Raw genomic sequence first — 25631 nt, forward strand, 5'->3', positions numbered from 1 at the left:
AGACTTTTAATTGTTTTACAAAACACAACTACTCCTTTAATAATACTTCCAGTGGCTTCCTCCCATAGTCCAAAGGTGTGCGGGTTAGGTGGATTGGCCATGCTAAATCGCCCCTTAGTGTCAGGTCACGGAGTCATAGTCATAGAAGTTTACAGCATGGAGACAGGCCATTCGGCGCAATTTGTCCATGCTGCCTTTTTTTTTAAAAAGCTGCTAAGCTGATCACAATTGCCTACATTTGGCCCATATCCCTCCATACCAATCGTACCCACATAACTATCTAAATGCTTTTTAAAAGATAAAATTGTACCCGCCTCTACTACCTCTGGCATCTTGTTCCAGATACTCACCACCCTGTGAAAAAATTGCCCCTCTGGACACTTCTGTATCTCTCCCCTCAAATCTATGCCCTCTAGTTTTAGACTCCTCTTCCTTTGGGAAAAAGATATGACTACCTACCTTGTCTATGTCCCTCATTATTTTACAGACCTCCATAAGGTCACCGCCCCCCGCAGCTTCCTACACTCGAGAAAAAAGTCCCAGTCTATTCAGCCTCTCCTTAAAACTCAATCCATCAAGTCCCAGTAGCACCCTAGTATATCTTTTCTGCACTCTTTCTAGTTTAATAATATCCTTTCTATAATAGGGTGACCAGAATTGCACACAATATTCCAAATGTGGCCTTACCAATGTCTTGTACAACTTCAACAAGACATCCCAGCTCTTGTATTCAATGTTCTGACTGACAAAACCAAGCCTTCTTCACCATTCTGTCCACCTGTGACTCCACTTTCAAGGAGCTATGAACATGTACTCCTCAATCTCTGTTCTGTAACTCTCCCCAATGCCCTACCACTAACTAAGTCCTGCCCTGATTGAATCTACCAAAATGCATCACCTCGCATTTGTCTAAATTAAATTCCGTCTGCCACTCATCAGCCCACTGGCCCAATTGATCAAGATCCCGTGCAATTGTACATAACTTCCTTCACTGTCCACTATGCCACCAATCTTGGTGTGCTCTGCAAACTTACTAATCACATCCCCTATATTCTCATTCAAATCATTAATATAAATGATAAATAATAGTGGACCCAGCACTGACTCCTGAGGCACACTGCTGGTCACAGGCCTCCAGTTTGAAAAATCATTCTCTACAACCACCTCTGGCTTTTACTGTGTTTACCCCAGTCCAACGCCGGCATATCCACATCATTCTGTCAAGAAACCAATCTTGTATCCATTTAGATACCTCACTCTGGATCCTGTGAAATTTAACTCTATGCAACAACCTACCAAGGTGGACCAGTTGTGGTAAATGCAGGGGTCACAGGAATAGGGTCTGGGTGGGATTGTGGTCAGTGCAGACTCAATGGCCACCTTCTGAAATTCTAAGATGTGAAACATCCATTTGCCAATGTGTGAGTATTACTGAAAAAGACCACTGGGGGGCAGAACTGCTTCAATTCTACAGTAAGAAGTCTCACAACACCAGGTTAAAATCCAACAAGTTTATTTGTAGCAAACGACACTAGTTTTCGGAACTGGCTGTTCCTTCGTCTGGTGGGTGGGAGTTCTCAGGAACAGCCAGTTCTGAAAGCTAGTGGCATTTGCTACAAATAAACCTGTTGGACTTTAACCTGGTGTTGTGAGACTTCTTACTGTGTTTACCCCAGTCCAACGCCCGCATCTCCACATCATCAATTCTACAGTAGCAGCTTTACACTAACCAGGAAGTTTTGCTGATGCTATTAGACTGTGTTAACCCCTGTTCAGCAGAAATATATTCACCCTCAATCATTGAGCACAACCGCAAGTCTCACATCCACATCTCATGGGATGCACATGTATGGAACCAGGCAGTCACACAGATTGCACAGCACTCACTGACACACTTGCTTCTCTCTTGCAGGTCAAAGTGGAGACAGCAGAAACTCTCCAGAAGGGGAACAGGCATGTGTATCCTTACTCCCCTGGAGGAAAGAGTGCTTGCCTTTTCTGGGAGGTCACAGATAATACTGTGGCTAGTGGCGGGGCTGGAACCATCTAAGGTAATGCTATCCTCCACAGCACTCCCTAATCCCCCTTCTCACATCCCACACGTTCTTCTGATTTACAAGCTGCAGATGTCACAAGCAGGCATCTCCTCCCTGTACCATCATCTTACCCTTGTGCTTTGTGAGAAACCCAAGTGGTGAAACCTGCAGGCCAGGTGGAGAGATAGGAGGGGGAGAACGATGACACAGCACCGTCATTTGATTTCATACCAAGGGCAGCCGCCGGCTCTGAAATCGATATCTTTAGAATAGATTGGTGTAGGGATCTGCACATGCTAAGACAGCAGATAGAGTGAACTACAGCCAGAGCAGGGGATGACGATATTAGAGTTGCCCACTTCGTGAGGAACGATGTAACACATGAGTTTTGTTGCAGGGGATTCAGTTAAGGACTTAGTTTTACATTCATATTGCAATGAAGCTACTGTGAAAATCCCCTAGTTGCCACATTCCGGCGCCTGTTCGGGTACACTGAGGGGCAATTTAGCATGACCAATGTACCTAACCAACATGTCTTTCGGACTGTGGGAGGAAACTCATGCAGACACAGGAGGAATGTGCAGACTCCGCGCAGACAGTGATCCAAGCTGGGAATCGAACCTGGGTCCCCGGTGCTGTGAGGCAGCAGTGCTAATCACTGTGTCACGGTGCTGCCCTAGGCCAGCCTAGGGAAGGACAATGAATTTTCAGCAAACAGGGGAGGCAATGGCCTAGTGGTATTATCGCTGGACTATTAATCCAGAAATTCAGCTAATGTTCTGGGGACCCAGGTTCGAATCCTGCCATGGCAGATAGTGGAATTTGCACTCAGTAAAAATATACCTGCAATTAAGAATCTATTGATGACCATGAAATTATTGTCCATTATCAGAAAAACCCATCTGGTTCACTACATCCTTTAGAGAAGGAAATCTGCCCTTACCTGGTCTGGCCTACATGTGACTCTAGAACTACAGCAATGTGGTTGACTCTCAACTGCCCTCTGAACAAGGGCAATTAGGGATGGGCAATAAATGCTGGCCAGCCAGCAATGCCCAAGTCCCACGAATGAATAAAAAAGCTTGCTGCATTGGGGAGTGGACTGGAAAGCTTGTGGTCAATGTCAGGGAGAATGGAGGAGTTGTGTGCCAGTTCGACGCAGAGCTTGGAGCCCAATCATTCCAGCATGGAAGCAATGGCTATCTCCACTCGCAGGCTTCTGGACTCAAACGTGATGGAGCGTTAGACGGCCTTTGTTGCAGCTTCTATTGCTCACGAGCCCAATTTCCCATCTAGCATTTCCACTTGTAGGAAATTCCAAAATTAGGGGCCATAAATCCAAGACAACTCCAATCGGGAAACAAGAAGAACTTAAAGAGAGTAGAAAGAAATTTGGAACCTACTTCGACAGGAAGTGGTTCAAGCAAAATGGGCGCTAGATTGTTGCATGATGAAGAAGAGAATAGAACGATCTGCTGAAAGACGGAAATAAGGCAGATGAATTGGAAAGAGACTCATGTAAAGACTCACGGCTGGGTTAAGTAGATGGTTTATGTGTTGGATATTCTACATTTGACTTTGTACTGTAGGCAGATAGCCACTAGGCTCTGTGGTGTTGACCTGTTCAAAGCCAGTCCCTCCCTAGGAGGATAATAAATGAGGCCCAGGAGCTAAAAGAGCCTGGCTCTAAAATTGATGCTGTCAAATGGGGTTGACGCTTACCCCACACCTCGTCAGCCTGAAACCTGCTTCCAATTAAAATCCACTCTGCTCAAGTTTTTCAGTTTAACTCTGCACAGATTAGAGACTACCACTGTGGTTACTGCTTAGTACCAAATCAGGCAGTATATTTACCCATGGAGGACAATGAAAAGAGCACATTTAATATCCCAACGCTACTGACCTCTGCTCCCCAGCCTCTGAATGCCTTCTCGAGCCGTAACGAGTTCATGGCATACGCTCCAAAGTTGTCGATTCCAAATTCCTGCCCTGATTCCATGATGGCAGTATAGAGTGCAGCAGTGTCTTGTCGTTTGTGGTACAATTCCCAACCCAGCTCACCTAGAATGAAAATTGAGCGGTCAATCAAGCCTAAATCGCCCCACACAAATTAATATTCATCTTACTGTTACAATCATGACATTATAAGGCATTTCCTTCACCTTTGAACACCTGGGACATACAGCTGGTGAATATCATCAATATTAACTATCTCACACTTGGAATTCAATTCAGTGCAGTACATCACAATGTGAGCAACTTGTTTTTAAGTAACCACAATGTGCAGTGAAATGGCTAACATTATTTACTCCGGTAAGAATTTACCTCACAAGAACATTACTCACATCAATTACTGCTCTTCTATTCTACAGGATTTACAACACTACTTATTACAGATTTGACAAGAATGTACAAACATCAGAGTGTTGGAAAGAGTTTGCTTAGATATTCCATCTAAATAATCCTCAACTTGGGGTTGTGGATTTGGAAAATGCTGTGAAAGGGGCCTTGCTGAGTTGCTGCAATGCCCCTTGTATATGGTACACACTGCTATCACTGTGTATCAGTGATGGAGAGAGTGAATGTTGAAGGTAGTAGATGGGATGCCAATCAAATGGGCTGTTTTGTCCTGGATGGTGTTTCTGTGGTGCTGTTGGGGCTACACTCATCCAGGCAAGTGCAGAGCATTCCATAAGACTTCTGCCTTGTAGATAGTGAGAAGTCTCAACACCAGGTTAAAGAAAACTTGATGTCTGTGTCAACATGCGCAATCTTCTTGGAGATCCTCTCCACCTGGATCCGGCAGTTTGTGGTGTCGATAGTAGTCATGATGTGGCGATGTCGGCGTTGGACTGGGCTACTGTGAGACCTCTTACTGTGTTTATCCCAGTCTAATGCCGGCATCTCCACACCATGACTTGTAGATAGTGGACAGGCTTGGGGAGTTAAGAGATGAGTGACTTCCCCAGAATTCCCAACCTCTGATCCACTTGTGTAGCTGCAGTATTCCTGTGGCTGGTCCAGTTAAGTTTCCAGGATGTTGTTGGTGAGAGATCCAGCATTGGAAATGCTATTGAATGTAATGGGGAGAGGGTTAAATCCTCTCTTGTCGGAGATGGTCACTACCCGGCACTAGAGTGGCATGAATGTTCTTGTCACTGATCAACCCATTATGTGAAACACATAATAACGTGACTCTGAGGGAGTAGTTTGATAGATCACGCTCCTTCCTTCAAATCTCAACTCAAAACAGAAAAAAAAAAGACTTTCTTTGGGCTATACCCAACAAGTGGGTTTACTATATGGACATGCCTTCAAAAGAAGCAAAATCACTATCAGGCACTAGCTTAGTGCTGTGCTGCTATTTTGAAACCTTTCTTGGTTCTGCACTAAAGTGCTACCTGAGGCCCAAAGGCATGAGTGTTGCTCAGCCTCATATGATCTTATGAGCCTCTTGGGGCAGATGTGACTTTTGTCTCAGAGCTTCTCCCTGTTGGAGTCTCCTGCAAATATATGCATTGGAATCATTGTCCAGTCCAAAGATGTGCGGGTTAGGTTGATTGGCTATGCTAAGAAATTGCCCCTTAGTGTCTAGGGATGCGTAGGTTAGATGGATTAGGGGGTATAATGTGTAGAGATATAGGGGTAGGGCCTGGGTGGGATTGTGTTCGGTGCAGAATTGATGGGCCGAAGGGCCTCTTTCTGCGCTGTAGGGTTCTATGATCTGTATCTTGCCACCCATGTGAATCTGAAGGGAACCTGTTTCAAGTCACATAGACCGCCACATCTCAGGGTACAGTGCACTTCAGGGTTGTGTGTGCACGCACGTGTACATGTTGTAAAATTGCATGGATAGGATCCCACCGCCCCGCAAACCCAAACACAACTCCACACTTGGATGGGCAGGGCCTTGGTGGCAAACCTGGCCATTCACCCATTAAAGCCCTTATATGGCCTAATCCCAGCCAGCCTCAATTTCTACACTGGCAGCTAGGTGTGGGTGGGATGGGACAATGACATTTAAACTTTTCCCTCTTTCTCTGGCGGGAAGGGGAGGGGGCACCTCATGCTGAAGGCCTCTTCAAAGTTGGGCACCCTACTCCCTGGGACTTTGCGTTCAGGGATATCCTCTCCTGCCACCCCGATCTACCCCACAATGCCAAACCGCAGCCAGCCACCCCCACCCCACCCCCAATCCTGGAACCAACTATCTTTATTACAAGATGCTTAGCACCATCCAGACCAAAACAGCCAGCTTGATTGGTACCCCATCCAAACCTTAAACATTCACTTGCTCCATGGCCGGTGCACAGTGACAGCAGTGTGCAACATCTACAAAATGCACTGCATCAACTTGCTGAGGCTCAACATGGCAGCGCCTGTGATAAAGTGAAAGACTCAAAGCCGATAGGCCATTGGATTGGAGGGGAAACCTCTTTGTAGGCCTGTTCATAGCTGTAGCGTTTTGTTGCCATAGCCCTGTCACTGGAGCTTTGTGCCTCCGGCTTCAATGGTCAGTCTGGCCTGCTGCCAGAAGGCTGCCTCAGTTGAGGTGACAACTCCTATACATGATGGAAGGGCTGCTCTGACAGTGTGCAAAATGGTCACTAGGCAAGGCCTTGATTGGTCCTCATGGAGTGGGTTGCTGACCCAGTTGTCTGCCTGCTTTCGGACTGTCTCTTGGTGATGGAAATGTTGGGGGAGCAATTCCAACGTGGTTACTCCCCCCAACTCGCCATTTTCCTCTTCACCACTTAAACCCACCCCCGCACTGCCTCTGCCACCTTCAATGCTTTCTCCATGAGGTGTCGATAGTAGTCATGATGTGGAGATGCCGGCGTTGGACTGGGGTAAACACAGTAAGAAGTCTGACAAAACCAGGTTCAAGTCCAACCGATTTATTTGATAGTAAACTATTTGATAGTAAAGCTTGTGAGTTTACTATCAAATAAATCTGTTGGACTTAAACCTGGCATTGTCAGACTTCTTACTGTGTTCTCCATGAGGGCCAGGAAAATCCAGCTCCACGTTTCTCAAATCTGCTTAATACTTTGATGCTATATTTTTTAGCGTGAGCTAATTACAAGACATTTTTCAGACAGGATTCATCATTTATCAAAGTAGTAGCACATTAGCAGTGCTTTCAGGCTGCACATGATGTGATAATTGGGCTATTATATTTGTCTGGAGACAGGCAGAGACAGCTGAGAAGTGGAGCAAATTTGTCATTAACTATTTGGGGAAGTTGGCAGAAAATATCCTCACGTTAAGACCACTAAAATATAGAGTACGCTGCAGGAACATTGGATTATAAGTTGAAAGTAGTTATTCAAACTTTTACAGATCCTGGGAGAGGCTGCATTTGGAACATTAAGTACAGATGATGGGTCCCTATCATCAAAAAGTCATTGACAAGTCGGAGAGGACAACAAGAAGGAACATTCTGGGATTTTGGGCTTGAGAAACCCACAGGGTGATACTTGTGATGACTAGAAAAATATAATGGTGTGTGAAGATGGGGAGGTAGGATCCCGATCTGGGCTTTAATAATGTTAAAAGAAATTAATAATATTGTTGGAAATGCCATCCAAGTTTTTAGTCTTGTACTCAGCAGGGCAGTTCACCAGAATACCAATAGTAAAGGAAACCCCAAACAGTATGGTGGTTGGTTCATAAGTGGACTCTAGTAGAGGTTTGGCCATGGAGAATGCATCAGGGAACAGTTAACTGCCAAGGTTTTGTTCAAATGCAAACCAAGCAGGTTGACTCTGATTTGTCAAGGCACTGCCATGGAGAATAAACCATGGAATGGCTGCCCACCATCCACCAGCCCCCACAAGCTTTTGATTAGTTAAAAAAGGTGCAATGTGTGGACATGCTCTTTTTGTCTGCAAAGGACAGGTCCCCGTGTGTGAATGCATATAACTTCTGGCATTTGTAACTGTGCCGCACAGTGAGCCTGATTGATAATCTTAACTTGGTTTTGTGTGTAATTCTTAGCACAGTCAGGATTGTTTAGCAAGTGTGGCATCAGATTTAATGTTGGACGTTAATTTGCCAACACGGGCTGGTGGAATAATGCCTGAACTTTGCCTGCCTCGGGCAGGGAAAAGGACATACTGTTTGATAACAGCTTGGACGAGAAGGCAAAAATGTATAAAATCAACACTGTGGAGAAACATCTTTTAGTTTGCTCACGACTACACAATAAAATCACATAGCAAGTAGTTTCTGTCTCTGCATGTCAATATAGTGACACTGCACAATTCTTGTGTCATCACAAACAAACTTTTTTAATCAAATATTTGCTTCATCACGATGCTAAACATTGAATGATTCACTATCAGGGCTAATTTTACAAGTTTGCCCCTCTGATACAAAGTTTCACCAGTAGGGAGCACAAAACAGTTGTTTGATAAAGGGTTTTCCATAATTATCTCTTGTTATCTTTCACAGTTGACATGACCTGCCTAAGGGCAAATTCTCTGCTCATTTCTCCAGAACCACAACTTTCTAATCTTTGGGTATCACCTTTTATCAAGGCCCTGTTTCAGCTCCGCAAGACACAATACTCCAAATCACAGTCCTGATAAGAATGTTAATTATTTTAATGCCAAGCAATTTGTTATTTTTGGAGAATGCATTATTTGCCATTGCCATTCCTTTTGCAGCAGTAACTAGCTCCTAATGAGATGCTTCCTAGATACTTAAATCAAAGTTAAATTTATTAGTCACAAGTAAGCTTACATTCACACTGCAATGAAGTCACTGTGAAAATCCCTTAATTGCCACACTCCGGGTGCATTGAGGGAGAATTTAGCATGGCCAGTTCACCTAATCGGCACATCTTTGGACTGTGGGGGGAAAACAGAGCCTCTGGAGAAAATCCACACAGACCCAGGAAGAACATGCAAACGCCACACAGATGGCAACTCAAACTGGGAATTGAACCGGGTACCTGGCGCTGTGAGGCAGCATGCTAACCATTGTGCCACCATGCCATCCCCATACCTGTTCGTGATACCTGTTTCAGCAGTTGACCATTTATCTTGACCTCCACTTGCCCACCATTTACTTCTACTTCAGAACTTCATTAAATTTACCAGAGAGAAATCCAAGATAAAGGGCGAGTTCCCACATCCAAAATAAACATTTCAGGCAAGTGAAGTTGGTAAAATTGCTGGCATTATGAGTTTTTGCTGGCTGCAAGTGTAACAAAAGTGAAAATCTCTAAAGCACTCCCAAGACCCAAACCATTGGTTAATCAGAGTCTGACACCAACCTGTGTAGGAGATCCTCATAGCAGTAAGGGGAATGCCAGCCAGAGTGACAGGTTTACACTGCAGGAATTTAAATGTTTTTCCACTCAAATCTTCTGCTGTCAGCTTCTGGAGAACCTTCCGTGAAAATGGACCTGCTACGCCCAGCACTCCGATCTCATCAGTAACATTACAAATGTTGACAGTGTAGCCACCATTGGCTGCCTCTTCCTCTATATATCTAGATAAATGAAAATGATAGGTCAGGTGAACAGACAGGATTATATTTCTGTTTTTAAGGTAATAATAAACACAAATGTACAAAGGGCTTGTTTCAGACTTAGGCACTGCGTACTAACCTTTTTGAATTTACTAATGCAATGAGCATTGCATTTCCCACTCATGTGAACATGTGATTGTGCTTCCTGATCACGATAAGGGGCAAAAGGAAAAGAATAAATAGGCAGTGCATGGAATTTCCAGGCCTGTGTGTTCAATTCCAGATTTTATGGTGGGGATTAGATTTCAGGGAAGTCCAGGGTATCACTGGGAGCAGGCTGGCAAGCCCACACAAATGGGTTGGAAGTGGTGGGTTATGGGGTGGCCTGGTTTCAGAGTCTGAGGGGGTTGGGTTAAAGGGATTGCATGCCTGTGGATGACCCCTGAATGAGGTCCTCATCCCCTTGCCTAAGGCAAGCTACCTAGTGAAAGCAGTCAGGGTACCAGCCTGGCTTGGGTTGCCCCCCCTACTGCAGGTGAAATAGCCAAGGGGATAAGATGGACCATTAATTGGCCACTCTTAGGCTTCAATTGGTTCAACAGTGACTGGGGGCACTTGACACCTTCACTGGCCTGTAAAATTTGGCAGTAAGTAGTTTCACAACACCAGGTTAAAGTCCAACAGGTTTATTTGGTAGCACGAGCTTTCGGAGTGCTGCCCCTTCATCAGGTGAGTGCCCGCATCTTGTAAAATTTGAGGCAAGTTGGGCAGATGAGTAGGTGATGGGCAGGCCATGTGCCAGATTTTACAAACCCCCAGTGCCTTCAAGCCTTGGGGAAGTGTAATATCCTGCCCAGGAATTGCATTTCAATCAATAATAAATTTACCACAAAGCCAACCAATACTGAAGTTCAAGATATTTGGCCAATAATTTACAAATGCCACAAACTAAATCAGTTTACTCATGTCCTATGGGTTAATTTTGGTGATACGAGTAAATCAGGTGAAATTGGATCAGGCGTTCATTGTAGTCTTTTCCTGATTTTCATTTCCATTGATTTCAGAGATAGAAAATGGGAAGCGATGCATAACAGATGACCAATGTAATATTGCCTTCCTTACATTCTCAACAAATCAAAATTACCCCACTTTGGGGAAGGAAATCTGCTGTTCTGGCCTACATGTAACTTGGAGTCTTTAAAAATACCCTATAAAGTGGCCAGTGTGTGCAAATTGGTAGAGGCAATACTGTAAATGACAATCTTGTTAGTGATGCCTAACATAAAATGATCAGAATGGGCAGGTATTCTTGTAATACAGTGTAAAGTCAACTGCCTCACCCCAATTACGAGACATAGGCCTCAATTCAACTGGGATCTCCAGTTACATTTGTCCACTTTCCTTGTTGATACTGAAGAGTATGTTTGCTGATGACACCAAAAGTGATAGTGTAGTGGACTGTAAAGAAGGTTATCTAAGACTACAGTGGAATCTTGATCAACTGGGCCAGCGGTGTGGCAGATAGAGTTTAATTCAGATAAATGCGAGGTAAGACAAACCAGGGCAGGGCTTACAACTAATGGTAGGGCCCTGGGGAGTATTGTCAAACAGACAGACCTAGGGATGAAGTACGTAGTTCCCTGAATGTGGCATCACAGGTACACAGGGTGGTCAAGGTGGTGTTTGGCACACTTGCCTTCATCAGGCAGAGCATTGAGTATAGGAGTTGGGATGTTGTTACAACTGTACAAGACATTGGTAAGGCAACATTCAGAGTACTGCTTACAATTCTGGTTGCCGTGCTATAGGAAGGACATTATTAAACTGGTAAGGGTACAATCAGGACTGGAAGGTTTGAATTAGGAGGAGAGGCTGGCTAGGCTGGGACTTCTTTCCCCTCAAGCATAAGAGAATGAGGAGTGACTTTATAAAGATTTATAAAATCATGAGGCGCACAGATAAGCCAAGTTCTTTCCCCAGGGTAGGGGAGTTCAAAACTAGAGGGCATAGGTTTAAGGAGAGAGGGGAAAGATTGAAATGGGGCCTGAGGGGCAACTTTTGCACACAGAGGTAATGCACATATAGAATGAGCTGCCAGAGGAGATGGTAGAGGTGGGTACAATTATAACATTTAAAATTCATGGAAGCCAGTGTCCAATGGTGTGCTTTAGCGATCTATATTGGCCCCCTATTATTTGTCATTTATATAAATTACATTGATGACATGTTGTGGAGGGGTGGGGAGCGGTGGTAGAATTAGTAAGTTTGTGAATTGGCCGGATGGTTAATAGTGAAGTTGACTGTCTTGGGCTACAGGAAGATACAGATGGGATGGTCAAGTGGGAAGATAAGTGGCAGATGGAATTTAACACTGAAAAATATATGGTGATACACTTCAGAAGGAGTAATTTGACAAGGAAGTACTCAAATGAATGGCAGGATACCAGGAAATTCTGTTGAACAAAGGGATGTTGGAGTGTTTGTCCACAGATCTCTGAAGGCGGAAGGACATGTTAGTCGGGTGATGAAAAAGGCAAATGAGACACTTGCCTTTATCAATCAAGGCACAGATTACAAAAACAGGGAAGTCATGTTAGAATTGTATGGAATTTTGGCAAGGCCACAGCTACAGTATCATATGCAGTTCTGGTTGCCACATTATAGGGAGGATATGATTACACTGGAGGGGGTCCAGGGGAGATTCACCAAGATGCTGCCTGGGATGGAACATTTAAGTTATGAAGAGGTTGCATAGGCTTGGGTTGTTTTTGTTGGAGCAGACTGAGGGGTGACTTGATCAAGATGTGCAAGATTATGAGAGACCTGAACAAAGTGGATAAGGAGCAGCTGTTCCCTTAGTTGAAGGGTCAGTCACGAGGAGACATGGGTTCAAGGTGAGGGGCAGGAGGTTAGGAGTGATTGGAGGAAAATCTTTTTTATCCAGAGAGTGGTGACGGTCTGGAATGCGCTGCCTGAGAGAGTGGTAGAGATGGGTTGCCTCACATCCTTTAAAAAGTACCTGGATAAACACTTAGCACATCACAATACTCAGAGCTATGGGTCAAGATGGGATTTGGTGGGAGTTCAGGTGTTTCTGATGTGTTGGTGTGGACTCGATGGAGCAAAGGGCCTCTTCTGTGCCGAATGATTCTATGACTATGATATTTGGACAGGTAAATGGATAGGAAAGGTTTAGAGGGATATGGGCTAAACGCAGGAAAAATGGGACTAATTCAGTTTAGGTAATTGGTCAGCAAGGATGAGTTGGGCAGAAGGGCCTGTTTCTGTGCTGTATATCTCTGACTCAGAGGGAGTGGAAGGATGGAAAAAAATAAAGATACAAATGTCTTAAAAGCTTTATTTTGTTTTAAAAAAAGAGTACAATCTAATCAATATCTATTAAAAGTATGTTGCAAAATGAACAGATATAGTGTTTTCATACACACTTTATTAAATTAATCAAAGAAATAAAAAATGAATAAAATAAAAAAAATGAATAAAAAAAATCCATGCTTACCTTAGGTCATGGAGCTCTGACCCCGATCCTGTCACTAGTAAGAAGTCCTCTTCTGCCAAATGGCTAATTGTCACCTCAGCATAAACCCGGCCTCTTGGAGTAATCATATGACTGATGTTAATATAGCCCACCTGTGGGGCAGGAGGGTAAATTATAGGTGAGAAAAAAGGAAGGACCACATATTTCATTAGTCACTTTCATCATCTGCATTTTATTAGAATTTCATCACTCTACCTATATTGAAAATAGTAGTCTGCATCTTTTCATATTTTCTAGTTTACTTCAAATCTGAAGTAATAATCATCAAACCCAAACTGGAAAACCATGGTACGTGAGGTGGACATAGGAGATGATCCCAGATCTTAGGTTAAATAGCAAAGTGATATTAGTGGAATTGAAAAGCACTGCTGGAGACTAAGTCAGGTATTGTCAGCTTTGCACTGATGGCACACAGAAGAGGGCCTAAAATAAAACTTTGATGCCCAGCTTGGCAGCCATGTGCGTGCTGGAGAAGACATTCAAGGAGATAGGTTTGCTGCAGTGGGACAAACAGGAATGCAGACATGTGAGGCACTGTCACATTGCTTGCAAAGGAAAATAGCATGGTTGACTATATCGGATAGTCATAGAGGTTTACAGCATGGAAACAGGCTCTTCGGCCCAACTTGTTCATGCCACTCTTTTTTTTGAAAAACCCCTAAGCTAATCCCAATTGCCCACATTTGGCCCATATCCCTCCACACCCATTGTACCCACGTAACTATCTAAATTCTTTTTAAAAGACAGAATGTACCTGCCTCTACTACTACCTCTGGCAGCTTGTTCCAGACACTCACCAACCTCTGAAAAAAAAAAAAAAAAATGCCCCTCTGGACACTTTTGTATCTCTCCCCTCCCACCTTAAAACCTATGCCTTCTAGTTTTAGACTCCCCTGCCTTTGGGAAAAGATATTGACTATCTAGCTGATCTGTGCCATTCATTATTTTATAGACTTCTATAAAATCACCCCTTAGCCTCCTACGTGCCAGAGAAAAATGTCCCAGTCTACCCAGCCTTTCCTTATAACTCAATCCATCAAGTCCTGGTAGCATCCTAGTAAAGAGGCTAAGGAAGATGAAAGAACAACATACCATTGTTGCAGGCGCAAAGAAAACCTTTAGAGCTTTGACCAAGCTCATCATTATTTGTTGGCCATGGGGTACATAGAATCATAGAATTACTACAGTGCAGGAAGCCTTTCGGCCCATCAAGTCTGCACTGACCACACTCATCCAGGCCCTATCCCCTTAACCCCACATATTTATCCTGCTAATCCTCCTGACACGATGATCAATTTAGCATGGTCAATCAACCTAACCTGCACGTTTGGACCGTGGGAGGAAACCAGAGCACCCGAAAGAGACCCACGCAGACACAGGGAGAATGTGCAAACTTCACACTGACAGTGACCCAAGGCCAGAATTGAACTTGGGTCCCTGACGCTTTGAGGCAGCAATGCTCACCACTGTGCCACCATGCTGTCGCACAGTAACAACAATTTCCAAATATTGGAAAGGAAGATGGAGGTGGCATTTGGGAATTAAGGGTTGAGAAGTTAAGAAGCTAAATTTGATTTATCCTTTAATGGAAATTCAATCGTTATTTCAATTAGGACAATTATAAATGAATTGTGCATTAAATTGACAGCTTGAACACTTGTAAAATCCAATTTTTTATTGACTGTAAAACGGTGGTTTATTAGGCTATTACCTCAGGATCTCTCAGCTACAGCTTTGAAAAGTGGACATTTGCTGTAAAAAAAAAAATGAATCTGTGTTTATTAGTTTTTCTTTCTTACATCTAATAATGGCATCTATTTACCTTTGGAACGACATTTGCAATCAGGCGGTCCAGGAGTTTTGAGGAGTCCTTCCCCTTCACAGTGAATTTTCCAAAGGGTGTTAGGTCAAATACTCCCACTTTTTCCATGACATGTTTACACTCTCGGCCAACTGGTTCAAACCAGTTTGTACGACGAAAGCTAGGCCTGGGCATGAATGAAGAAGCTTGTTAAACCAATGCAGTGCAAGAAAAAAAAAAAATCACAATTTGCTTTTAATAACCATGACACTCTCTTTTGCATCCATCCTGCAGAAAGGCGCTTGGCTGCCAGTTGAACCACTTCAGTCAAATTGAAGGTGAACCAGAAGGATGTTGTAGAAAATTTTCCTGACAAAGCAAGTTGTTATGACCTGGAATGTACTGCCTGGAAGGGTGGTGGAAGTAGATTCAGTAAAAACATTAAAAGGGGAATTGGACAAAAGCTTGAAAAGGAAACATTTGCAAGGCTTTGGAGAAGGAGCAAGAAGGACTATGTGGAACAAATTGGATTGGTCTTACAAAGAGCCAGCAAAGGCACAGTGGGCCAAATGGCCACCATCTATGCTGTATGATTCAACAAATAGGGATGATTTTCATAGTATCACTACAGTTCAGAAGGAGGCTATTCAGCCTATTGAATCAACATCAACACTCTGACAAAACATCTTACCCAGGCCCACCCACACCCCACCCCACCCCATTCCCTTAATCCCGTACATTTACTCTGCTAACCTTCCTAACTTACTTGGGCTACTAAGGGACAATTTATCATGGTTAACACACTTAATCCGCACATCGTTGGAGTGTGGGAGGAAAGCAGAGCATCTGGGGGTAACCCACACAGACACAGGGAGAACATACAAACTCCACTCACTCAGTCACCTAAGGCCAGGATCAAACCTGGGTCCCTCTCTAACTATGAAAACTGTTACTGGCAATTCTCTCTCTCTTTTTGTCTGTCTCCATCCTTCTGTCTTCGCTGCCTTGGAAAATAGCTGTGAACATACAAGTGTGGAAAAAGTGAATTTATAACTCAAAAAGATCAGTGCACAATGTTGTGTTTAAACCTCAGTAGACGTTCATATTTTGAACTGCATATACAAGAACAAGGAACAAATAAGCATCTAAAATCCCACATGAAGTTACATTCATGTTACCTGAACCTAAATTGCAAGCAAGGAGAATGGTTTCAATTTTCATCCTTGCCCATACCACTTGAATGTGTATAATAAGTCTTCAGAGGCAGAAGTCCCTTCACCAAAACCCCTTTATTTACAAACTCAACAGCAATACACAGAGCACTAGCAGTTCACGTCTGAGGATGTCAGAGGAATTGACACTCCCGGTTAAATACAAGTCAAGGACTCCCTGATCGGCACATCAATTGGCTCCTTAATCAGGGAGTTCATACTCCAATAGGCCAACCTGGATTGAAGTCATTGCAATGTGTTCACTCCATAAGCACTATATTCCTTATCTAAGTGGCCATTATTCACGTGAGAGCCAATTGTTACAGTATTGGCAGTTTATTCATACTCAGCCAACATCTAAATGCCCTGCTGGATCTATCACTGAATAGAGATCAGGGCTGGGGAACTTGGCCAACATTTTCCCTTCCTCACTCACTAGAACTGAGGTCAGCTGCAGTGCCTCCAATTAGATCAATTAGTTCAACACAGGATGGGGATTGAATCTACCACTTCCACCATCTGGATAGCTCATCCTCTCATTGAATAAACTGAGCCTTTGGAGAGCCTGTTGGTTGGTTTTTAATTACAAGTATATGGAAGAAATGACCAGAAATGCAGTAGTTCTTAGATTGAGTTTCCAAATGCCTAATAATGAAGAACACGGTGGTTTTCAGCAATATGCTCAGGCACTAAAGATCCTCAAAAGTGGCCAAGATGGGGCTTTGAGTTGAAACACGATTTGTCCTGTATTGAGCCACCAATCTTTTTGGCTCCTGCATTTAGCCACCTTGGAAAAGGAGCTAGAGAATGCATTAGGCATGCTTACCTGGATGCTTGTTATGGAGGTGATTGCCATTTAAAATGCCTGCTGCCAATTATTAGACAGGCTTCCTGGTACTTTGGTGGCTAGTGTTTGTCCAAACAGCCTCCCCTAACAGCGACCAACCGCTTGGGAAGCAACATGGTGCTGACATGGATTTTAAGTGCTGTGTAAAGTGATACTCACCAATCCATGTGGGAGCTATAAGAATGTCACCTGGGACGTATCGGCATACTCACTGGACCTCCTTGTTAAACTCTAATCAACATTCAATCCAGAAATTCTCTCAGGACTTTACCAAAGAAGAGTAAATGCTGTGCTACTCTTCTTTGGACACCTCATTGGGATCACCAAACACAATGCAGGGCATTGGGTCTCATGGAGGAATGGAAGGAGGAGATTAGGCCAGGCAGATCAGCACTAGCTGCTACAGGAGAGAGGGACAAGAGGGCAAGGTTTATCCTATTCCCTGTGCAGGAATGGGGTATCCCTCCTCCTCTGGATCTCCTCACCCAGGATCTAAGTACAATATCCAAGTATGTGTGATTCCTCTTCCTGACTCCAGCCAGAAACTCTACTTTTTCAGTGGAAGTGGGTGCAAGACACATATACTGCTCCACAGCTATTGTGTCTAATCAGCACTTGCGTGCTAAACCTGCAGTTAACTGGTTTGGCATCTCCAGGCAAGTCCACAATGTGGTAATTAGAACCAAATTATATGCTAAAACTAGCATGTTTTATATGCATGGCATCCAATCAATACCTGTTTTCACCTTTGGCTAAAATAACTCCTGTGTTTTGGATTGATCAAACCCTCTAACGATGGTCCAATTACCCTCTTGGGTGCTTAAATTCTTTTTAATATTATTCCACTTCCATGACTCAGGTCTCCCCTTGAAGAATTCTGTTATTTAGAAATTTCAAATGCAGGATTTGCACCTAAACTATGCTGGTTTTAGGATAGGTGAGTGAACAAAATTGTTTGAGAATTGGCTATCCCAGAATCCTGTCCATTTTGAATGAGTTATAGGATGAAATTTAAGGAAACCAAAGGTAGTTTTTAACTGATTTTTATTTGTATTGGTAAACATCAGAAATAAGGTACATTTTTAGATGTTTTTAATTGAATGTCTCCATACCTGGAAGGGACTTATAGTTAGATTATGCTGGACAAGGGTTTTTGTATAAATATACATATTTATATATGTGTGTGTGTGCGCGTGTGCGCGTGCGCGCGTGTGTGTGTGTGCGTGTGTATGTGTGCGTGCGTATGTGTGCGTGCGTGCACAGGCGGTGGGGGAGGTTAAGTTCAAACTGTGACAGAGAGTGTGAAGAATAAATATGATGTGGAATAAATATAGTTGCTTAGCAACTAGAGGCCCTCATAAGGGAAAAACGCTTTCCTTTGCTCTTTGTTTAAATGGAAGCTAGGGTAATTGTAAGTAGACAGCCAAAGAGAGGACAATTCCCACAGCTCTTCTAAAAGCAATAATTTCAGTCGACAGGAGGAGGAACATCTTGCTTGGCTTTGCAATAAGAAATACCATATAGTGCAGTAATGGTTTTCTAAAGAGCAGCTAGTTAAGGAAACTAGAGGAACTGGGCAATTTAGAACAAGAAGCCATAGTTTTAGGAGAAGGGGTTGCAGGTTTAAAACAGAGATGAGGAGAACTTACTTTTTTCAAAGGATCATGAGTTTGTGGAACTCACTACCCCAGAGCGTGGTGGATGCCGGGATATTGAGTAAATGTAAGGAAGAGGGGGACAGATTTTTAATTAGTGAAGGTCTGAAGGGCTATAGTGAATGGACAGGTAAGTGGAGTTGATTGTTTTAAATGGTGAAGCAGATTCGAGGGGTTGAATTGCCTACTCCTGCTCCGAGTTCTTATGATTCTTAGAATTCTTATGAACAGGGTTCATTTCAAGTCACAACTGACAAGGCCAGTGAGAGTCAGAAAGATACCTGAAGTGCTTCTAATGTTGGTGATATCTATTGGAGGGCAGCTGATGTTTGACTATTTAAAAAGGGAGATAGAAAGAAAACAGAAATAAAAGAGCAGTCAGCCTGATGTCAGTAGCAGGGAACATTCTAGAGTCCATTATCAAAGATTTTATAGCAGAGTACTTGGTAAACAGTGGCAGAATTGAACAAAGTCAGCATGGATTTACAAAAGGGAAATCACGCTTTACAAGTCTATTGGAATTCTTTGAGGATGTAACTAGTAGAATCGATGAGAAGAAGTCAGTGGATGTAGCTTATTTGGACTTTCAGAAGGCTTTCAAAATAGTCCTGCAAAAGAGATTAGCACTGGGATGTGGATATCACTGGCATCTATTGCCCATCCCTAGTTGTCCTCAAGAAGGTGACAGTAAGATGCCTTTTTGAACTGCAGCAACCCTTGTGGTTTAATAAACCCAAAGTGGTGTTCGGGAAGGAGTTCCAGGATTTTCACCCTGTGGCAATGCAGGAACAACACTGTTCCAAGTCAGAATTGTGTGTGATTTGGAAGGGAACTTGTGGCTGGTGGTGTTGCCATGCATCTACTGCTTTTGTTCTTCTCAGTGGTAGAGGTCGTGGATTTAGAAGGTGCTGTCAAAGGAGCCTCAGAGTGGTTGCATCACAGCTGTAAACGATATATACTCCCGGTGACTATGCAAATTGTCGGTACTGAGATGCTGAAACTGAACTTAGCTTTTGCAACTTCCTTTCAGGTTTATTTGGCACATTTATCTCCACAAGGAAAAAAAATCCCAGGATGAGCCACTGCTTTCTCAGTCGCATGAACGGTTTACACTTCCATTCACGCTTCGATATAATTTTTCATCTCACCTGTACCCTGTGTCATCTCCAGGTTTGTAGAACCAGTGTGGCTGTTCCCAGCCGGCGTGGAACCCCATGGATGCCTTGTCCTTCAAGATTTCATAAAGTCCACTTACTCTTTCTGTTGGTCTTCCTCCAAACCGCTCCTCTTTGGGATATCCAACTATGGAAGGAAAAATTCAAATTATGTCAGGTAATTTGTGAATACAGCTACCATTAATCCTATAAACAATAATTACCACTTCCCTTTTAAGATCCAACAGAAGACAAACAAAGGACAAAGAACAGCACAACACAGGAACAGGTTCTTCAAACCTGTGCCAATCATGTTGATCTATCTAGACCAACCACCTGTATCCCTCTGTTCCCTGTCTGCTCATGTGTCTATCCAAATAAGTCTTAAATGTCACTAACGTATCTGCCTCAACCATCTCACTTGGCAGTACGTCCCAGGCCGCCACCATCCTCTATAAAAAAAACTTTCCTCGCACATCTCCACTGAACCTTTCCCCCCACTTACCTTGAACTTGTGTCCCCTTGTAATTGGCATTTCTGCTCTGGGAAAAAGCATCCTACTGTTCACCCTAGCTATACCCCTCATAATTTTATAAACTTTTATCAGGTTGCCCTTCAGCCTCCATTTTTCCAGGGAGAACAATCCCAGTTTATTCAATCTCTCCTGAAAGTTAATACCCTCCATACCAGGCAATAACCTGGTGAAACTTTTCTGTACTCTCTCCAAAGCCTCCATGTCCTTCTGGTAGTGTGGTGACCAGAATTGGACACAGTATTCCAAATGTAGCCTAACCAATGTTTATAGGCGATAGATCTGAAATGTTAACATGACTGTCCTGTCTCTGCATACCCTGCTGAGGGTTTCCTGCATCTTTGGGTTTAATTTCACATGTCCAACATTTCCTCCTTCTTTAGTGGCCTCCTAATTACACAACCCCATTTTCCTCCGTCTTGTTTAGTATCTTCTCAAATCCTTTCTCTCCTTAATCTCTACCCTTTTAATATTTTGCAATTTCATGTCTTTTCAGCACCTGTTTTGATAGGCTGAATTGTACATCATATAAGCAGAAATTACTGTGTAATGAAGACCTTCATAAATTTCATTAAAGTAATTTACTTCTGAAATCCAATTGAAGACCAACATGTAGGAAAGGAGTTGATTAAAAACAATAACCCTCACACCATCTGAAATAATCTGCAAAATTATTAGTGGTACCCAAATAATTAGAATCCCGACAGTGCAAAAGGAGGCCATTCTGTCCATCGAGTCTGCACCAACAGCAATCCCACTCAAACCCTATCCCCACAACCCTATACATTTACCCTACTAGTACCCCTGACACTAAGAGCCCTATTTTACCATTTTGATTCTAAGTGCTGAATCTCGGCGCAATTCAGGTCCGGCTTGGAAAACTGTTCTCAGGCACCCCCATATGCACTCAGCCTGCAAGGAAAATCCTGAGTCTGAATTGTGCTTGGGCGGGGCTTATCACCCCCAAAACACTGCTGCTCTGATCAGAGCTTTCAACTGCGCACGCACAGTGGGAAAAAAAAATTGAAAAATACTCCCCAGCCACTTTGCTCTCAGGCCGCAAAAAGTGGATAAAGCGGTCCGGAAGTGATGGCCCCCACATACATCGCCCTACCCGACAAAATAACTGTCTCACTTATCCACCGAGCCCCCCACCCATTACCCAAATCAATCACGACCCCTTGCCCCCCTTCCCCCCCCACCAATCACCTGCAGAGTGGCAGTGGACTTCTCTTTCCCTCATCAATCACCCACAGAGTGGCAGCAAACCACCCCCCCCCGCCGACCCTGTCCCACCCCCCACCTCCCTCCCCACCACAGAATGAACTGGCCTCCCTCCTCCCCCCCTCCACTGAGAATGATCGGGCCTCCTTCCTACCCCCCACCCCCTGCACTCCCCCCCCCCACCAGAGGTACATCTGGCCCTCCTCCTGCTCCCCCTCCAACCAGAGATACATCTGACTCATCTCTTCCTCCCTCCCACCAGAGAATGATCTGACCCACCTCCCTCCCCCCACCAAAGAATGATCATGCCTGACTTTACCAAGTTTTCGCACTTGAAAACAGGCGCAATGCAATGGTAAAATCGGGCCCTAAGGAGCAATTTAGTTTGGCCAATCAACCAAACCCGCACATCTTTGGACTGTGGGAGGAAACCACAGCATCCGGAGGAAGCCCACACAGACATGGGGAGAATGTGCAAACTCCATATGGTTCTTGTGGTTAGTGCTGTCATCCAGACTTGAAACATTAGATTTGTTCTCTCTCCACAGATGCTGTCAGATCTACTGAAGTTTTCAATCATTTATTGTTGATATTTCTACTCAAGTCAGTTATGGATGGATGCAGGGACAGGCATGGATGGTGGGCAGTCGTGAGTCAGAGCCAACAGAGGTTATTATAAACTATGGTTTACCCTTGTGACTTAATTTCAAATGTTACAGGCATAAGGAGGCCATTTGGCCTGGCGTTTCTATACTGGTTCTTTGTAAGAACTCCTCACCTTGCCATTTCCTGCGATAGGGATTCAATTCCAAAAGTTCCAATTCAAGTAACTCAGAAATGCAAGGTAGGATGGGCTTTTCTAACAGAGCTTTTATGGCTTTACTGAAATTATGACATGTGAGCAATAGCAGACACAGTAATATACCATAGTATACCTCTCTATATGTAGACACAGTCAATATGTGTATAAAATCTACTGCTTTCAGCAAAATCACCTTGGATGGATTTTGACCCAGAAATGTCGAAGATGTAAACTTATCAATTAAATCATACCCAATCCCCTCCAACTTTCTTACCAGCGTTGTTGAACCCGTATGACTCTCTTGCTTTATCTATTGAGAATTTGGTTGTTGTCCATTTTCCATAACGATTGGGATCAAGTTCAATGAGATCAAAATCAGGTTCCCCTTCCATAATCCAATCGCTAAGATACTTCCCAATCCCACCAGCATGAATGATTCCATACCTGAAAATGCAGATATCTTTCTGTCAAGCTGAAAACAATCACAATTTATGCCCAATTGTTTAGCTAGGATTTTTTAAGTAATTAACTCAGAAAAAAAACTCAGAAGCATATATGTTGTCTGGTTAACTCAGAAAACAAGGACTGATGGAGGGAATGTGTTTCAGTGATCTCCCACGCTGGCCCTACCAGAGAATGTGGGGATAGGACAACTGAGGAGTTCACACTGGCAGAAGGGATCTGAATCTAGGTAGGACATCAAGGCCAGGGTTTTTCGGCCGCACTGATTCCAAGACTGGAAAATCCCGCGTGAGATCAATGGATGTTTGTATGGTCCTGTCCTGCCCATTATGATTCCCAAGGCAGACAGAACAGCAAAATTTCGCCCAAGTCTTTGGAGAGAGTGCAGTGGATATCTAACAAAATAATACCAGGGCTACTGCACTTCATTACATTGAAAGACTAAATGTACTGAGGTTGTTCCCCACAAGCGAATAAGGCCAGAAATAATTTAATAGAGGTTTAATGAAATTCCCACCTGAAGTCCTTTGGCTGACCCATGAAATTTTCCAATCCATCCACGACAATTCCTGTCATAGACAGGACTGGAAAATCCCAGCCACACCAGTTATGTTATTGGATTAGTAATCCAGAGTCCTTGCCAAATAACCCGATGATACAAGTTCAAATCCTACAATGGCAGTTGGGATATTCAATGAATTAATTAAATAAAGCTGTAATATAAAAACTGGCATCAGTAATACTGGACTGTTGTTAAAACCGATCTGGTTCACTGATTTCCTGTAGGGAAATATGGACTGGTCTTTATATTACTTTTATTTACTCTTTTATGTAATGTTGATGTCTTTGGATAGGCCAATATTTATTGCCCATCCCTAAATGTCTTTGAGAAGGTGGTGGTAAGTTGCCTTCTTGAAATGATGTAGTTCATGTGGTGTAGGCAAACCCCAGCAAGGCCTTCTTCTGAACTGTAACAAGTTTGTGATTCATAGTGCCATTAAGGAAGGGAGATCCAGGATTTTGACCCAGTGACACTGAAGGAAGGGCAACATACTTCAAAATCAGGATGGTGTGTGCCTCAGAGGGGGTTTTGTGACTGTTGGTGTTCCTATACATTTACTGCCCTTGTCCTTCGAGTTGGTTGAGGTTGCCAAGTTGGAAGTGCTGTTGAAGGAGCCTTGATGCGTTGTGTAGGTACATCTTGCAGAAGATACACAAACTGCCACTGTGTGTTGGCGAGAAAGTGAATGTGAAGTTGGTCAATGAGGTGCCAAGCGGGCTGCTTTGTCCTGGATGGTGTTGAGCTTCTTGAGTGGAGATCCACTCATGCAGGCAAGTGGAAATTATTCCATCACTCCCCTGACTTTGCCTTTGTAGATGGTGGACAGGGTTTAGGGAATGAGGTGTTCTCCATAGAATTTACAGCCTCTGACCTGCTCTTGTAACCACAGATACTTTTTATGGATGGTCTAGTTCAGTTCTGGTCAATGGAAATGCCCAGGATGTTCATAATAGGAGATTCAGCAACGTTAATGCCACTGAATGTCAAGGGGAGATGGTTGGATTCTCTCATTTTGTAGATGGCCAATGCCCAGTGCCCGTGTTGTGCAAACGTAACTTTCCACTAATCAGTTCCCCCTTGCTTGAATGTTGTCCTTGTCTTGCTGTATATGGGTACAGACGAAAGGGAATGAACAATAAAAACTCAGCACCCGTAGCTGGTTTCACCCTGTCCCCCTACATTTATCTTATAACTCTCCCATCCATGCCAGAAATTCTCCTGGTGAAGAATGAACAGCCAGCAACCGTTCGCTGCTGTTCAGTAAGTTCACTCGTCTTATCATGGGAACTCAGGAATCAAACGTCCTCTTCTGTCTATATTTTCAGCTGGAACAGTGTATTTAAGATTCATGTCATTCAGTGCAAATTATCTGGAGATGTGAAGGCAGTCTGCTGACAAATCAAGATAAATAGAGATTTGCTTGACAGTATGATAGATACCTTCCTGTTCAAAGTTTCAAACTTCAAAGCTTCTTTCAGACTTTATTCTTCATTTTCCAGTGGATCCAAGTCTCTCGTTTGTGTTCTCTAGGTATCAGACGTGCTAAGATTATTGTGCCATTCTTAATTATCAAGGTAGTCAATCCATGCTTCAACGATTACTCACTTTTAGACGTACAAGTGAGCGTGGTTTTGACTTCAGCCAACTCAGTTTCCAATTCTTCCACTTCAGTTATTTCTTCTTCAGATCCGATAACTGCTTCTGTCACTTAGTCCATAGTCATGTGTAATCCTGACATTGACAACATCAGATTCCTCAGAGAAATCTCAATTTTGGTGAGTATCGCATGAAAACTATCCAAGAGCAAGCTTATTTCTGTTGTTTTGAATGTCTCACAGAGGATTTGCAAGCATGCTAAGTCTTTTTATGTACTCAGGTTTCAGCAAGCACAGTGGTTAGCACTGCTGCTTCACAGCTCCAGGGACCTGGGTTCGATTCCTGGCTTGGGTCACTGTCTGTGTATATTCTCCTCGTGTCTGTGTGGGTTTCCTCCAGGTGCTCCGGTTTCCTCCCATAGTCCAAAGATGTGTGGGTTAGGTTGATTGGCCATGCTAAAATTGCCCCTTAGTGTCCTGAGATGCTTAGGTTAGAGGGATTAGCAGGTAAAATATGTAGGGATATAGGGGTAGGGCCAGGATGGGATTGTGGTCGGTGCAGATTCGATGGGCCGAAGGGCCTCTTTCTGCACTGTAGGGTTCTATGATTCTATAGTTCTATGATTCTATGAACAAGAGACCAACTGGGACAATGCCAATGAGAATTAAAATCACCCAGGTTTCACACTTATAAAGTTGATGTTTAATCAATTCA

General features: G+C 43.5%; 1 protein-coding gene across 1 annotated transcript in view; it reads right to left on the minus strand.

The window, feature by feature from the left end:
* dmgdh (dimethylglycine dehydrogenase) overlaps window positions 1–25631 on the minus strand; it is a 110726-nt gene that overhangs the window by 13701 nt on the left and 71394 nt on the right. Inside the window, exons 8-13 of the mRNA XM_080189342.1 lie at window positions 22572–22741; window positions 19734–19887; window positions 14894–15059; window positions 13033–13163; window positions 9319–9536; window positions 3940–4097 (exon numbers count right to left, since the gene is read on the minus strand). Coding sequence (XP_080045468.1) covers window positions 3940–4097; window positions 9319–9536; window positions 13033–13163; window positions 14894–15059; window positions 19734–19887; window positions 22572–22741 — 997 coding nt within the window. The remainder of the gene's footprint in view (window positions 1–3939; window positions 4098–9318; window positions 9537–13032; window positions 13164–14893; window positions 15060–19733; window positions 19888–22571; window positions 22742–25631) is intronic.

Source organism: Carcharhinus amblyrhynchos, chromosome 5 (genome assembly GCF_965287045.1).
Source record: "Carcharhinus amblyrhynchos chromosome 5, sCarAmb.v2.hapA, whole genome shotgun sequence".
NCBI classification, from domain to species: domain Eukaryota; kingdom Metazoa; phylum Chordata; class Chondrichthyes; order Carcharhiniformes; family Carcharhinidae; genus Carcharhinus; species Carcharhinus amblyrhynchos.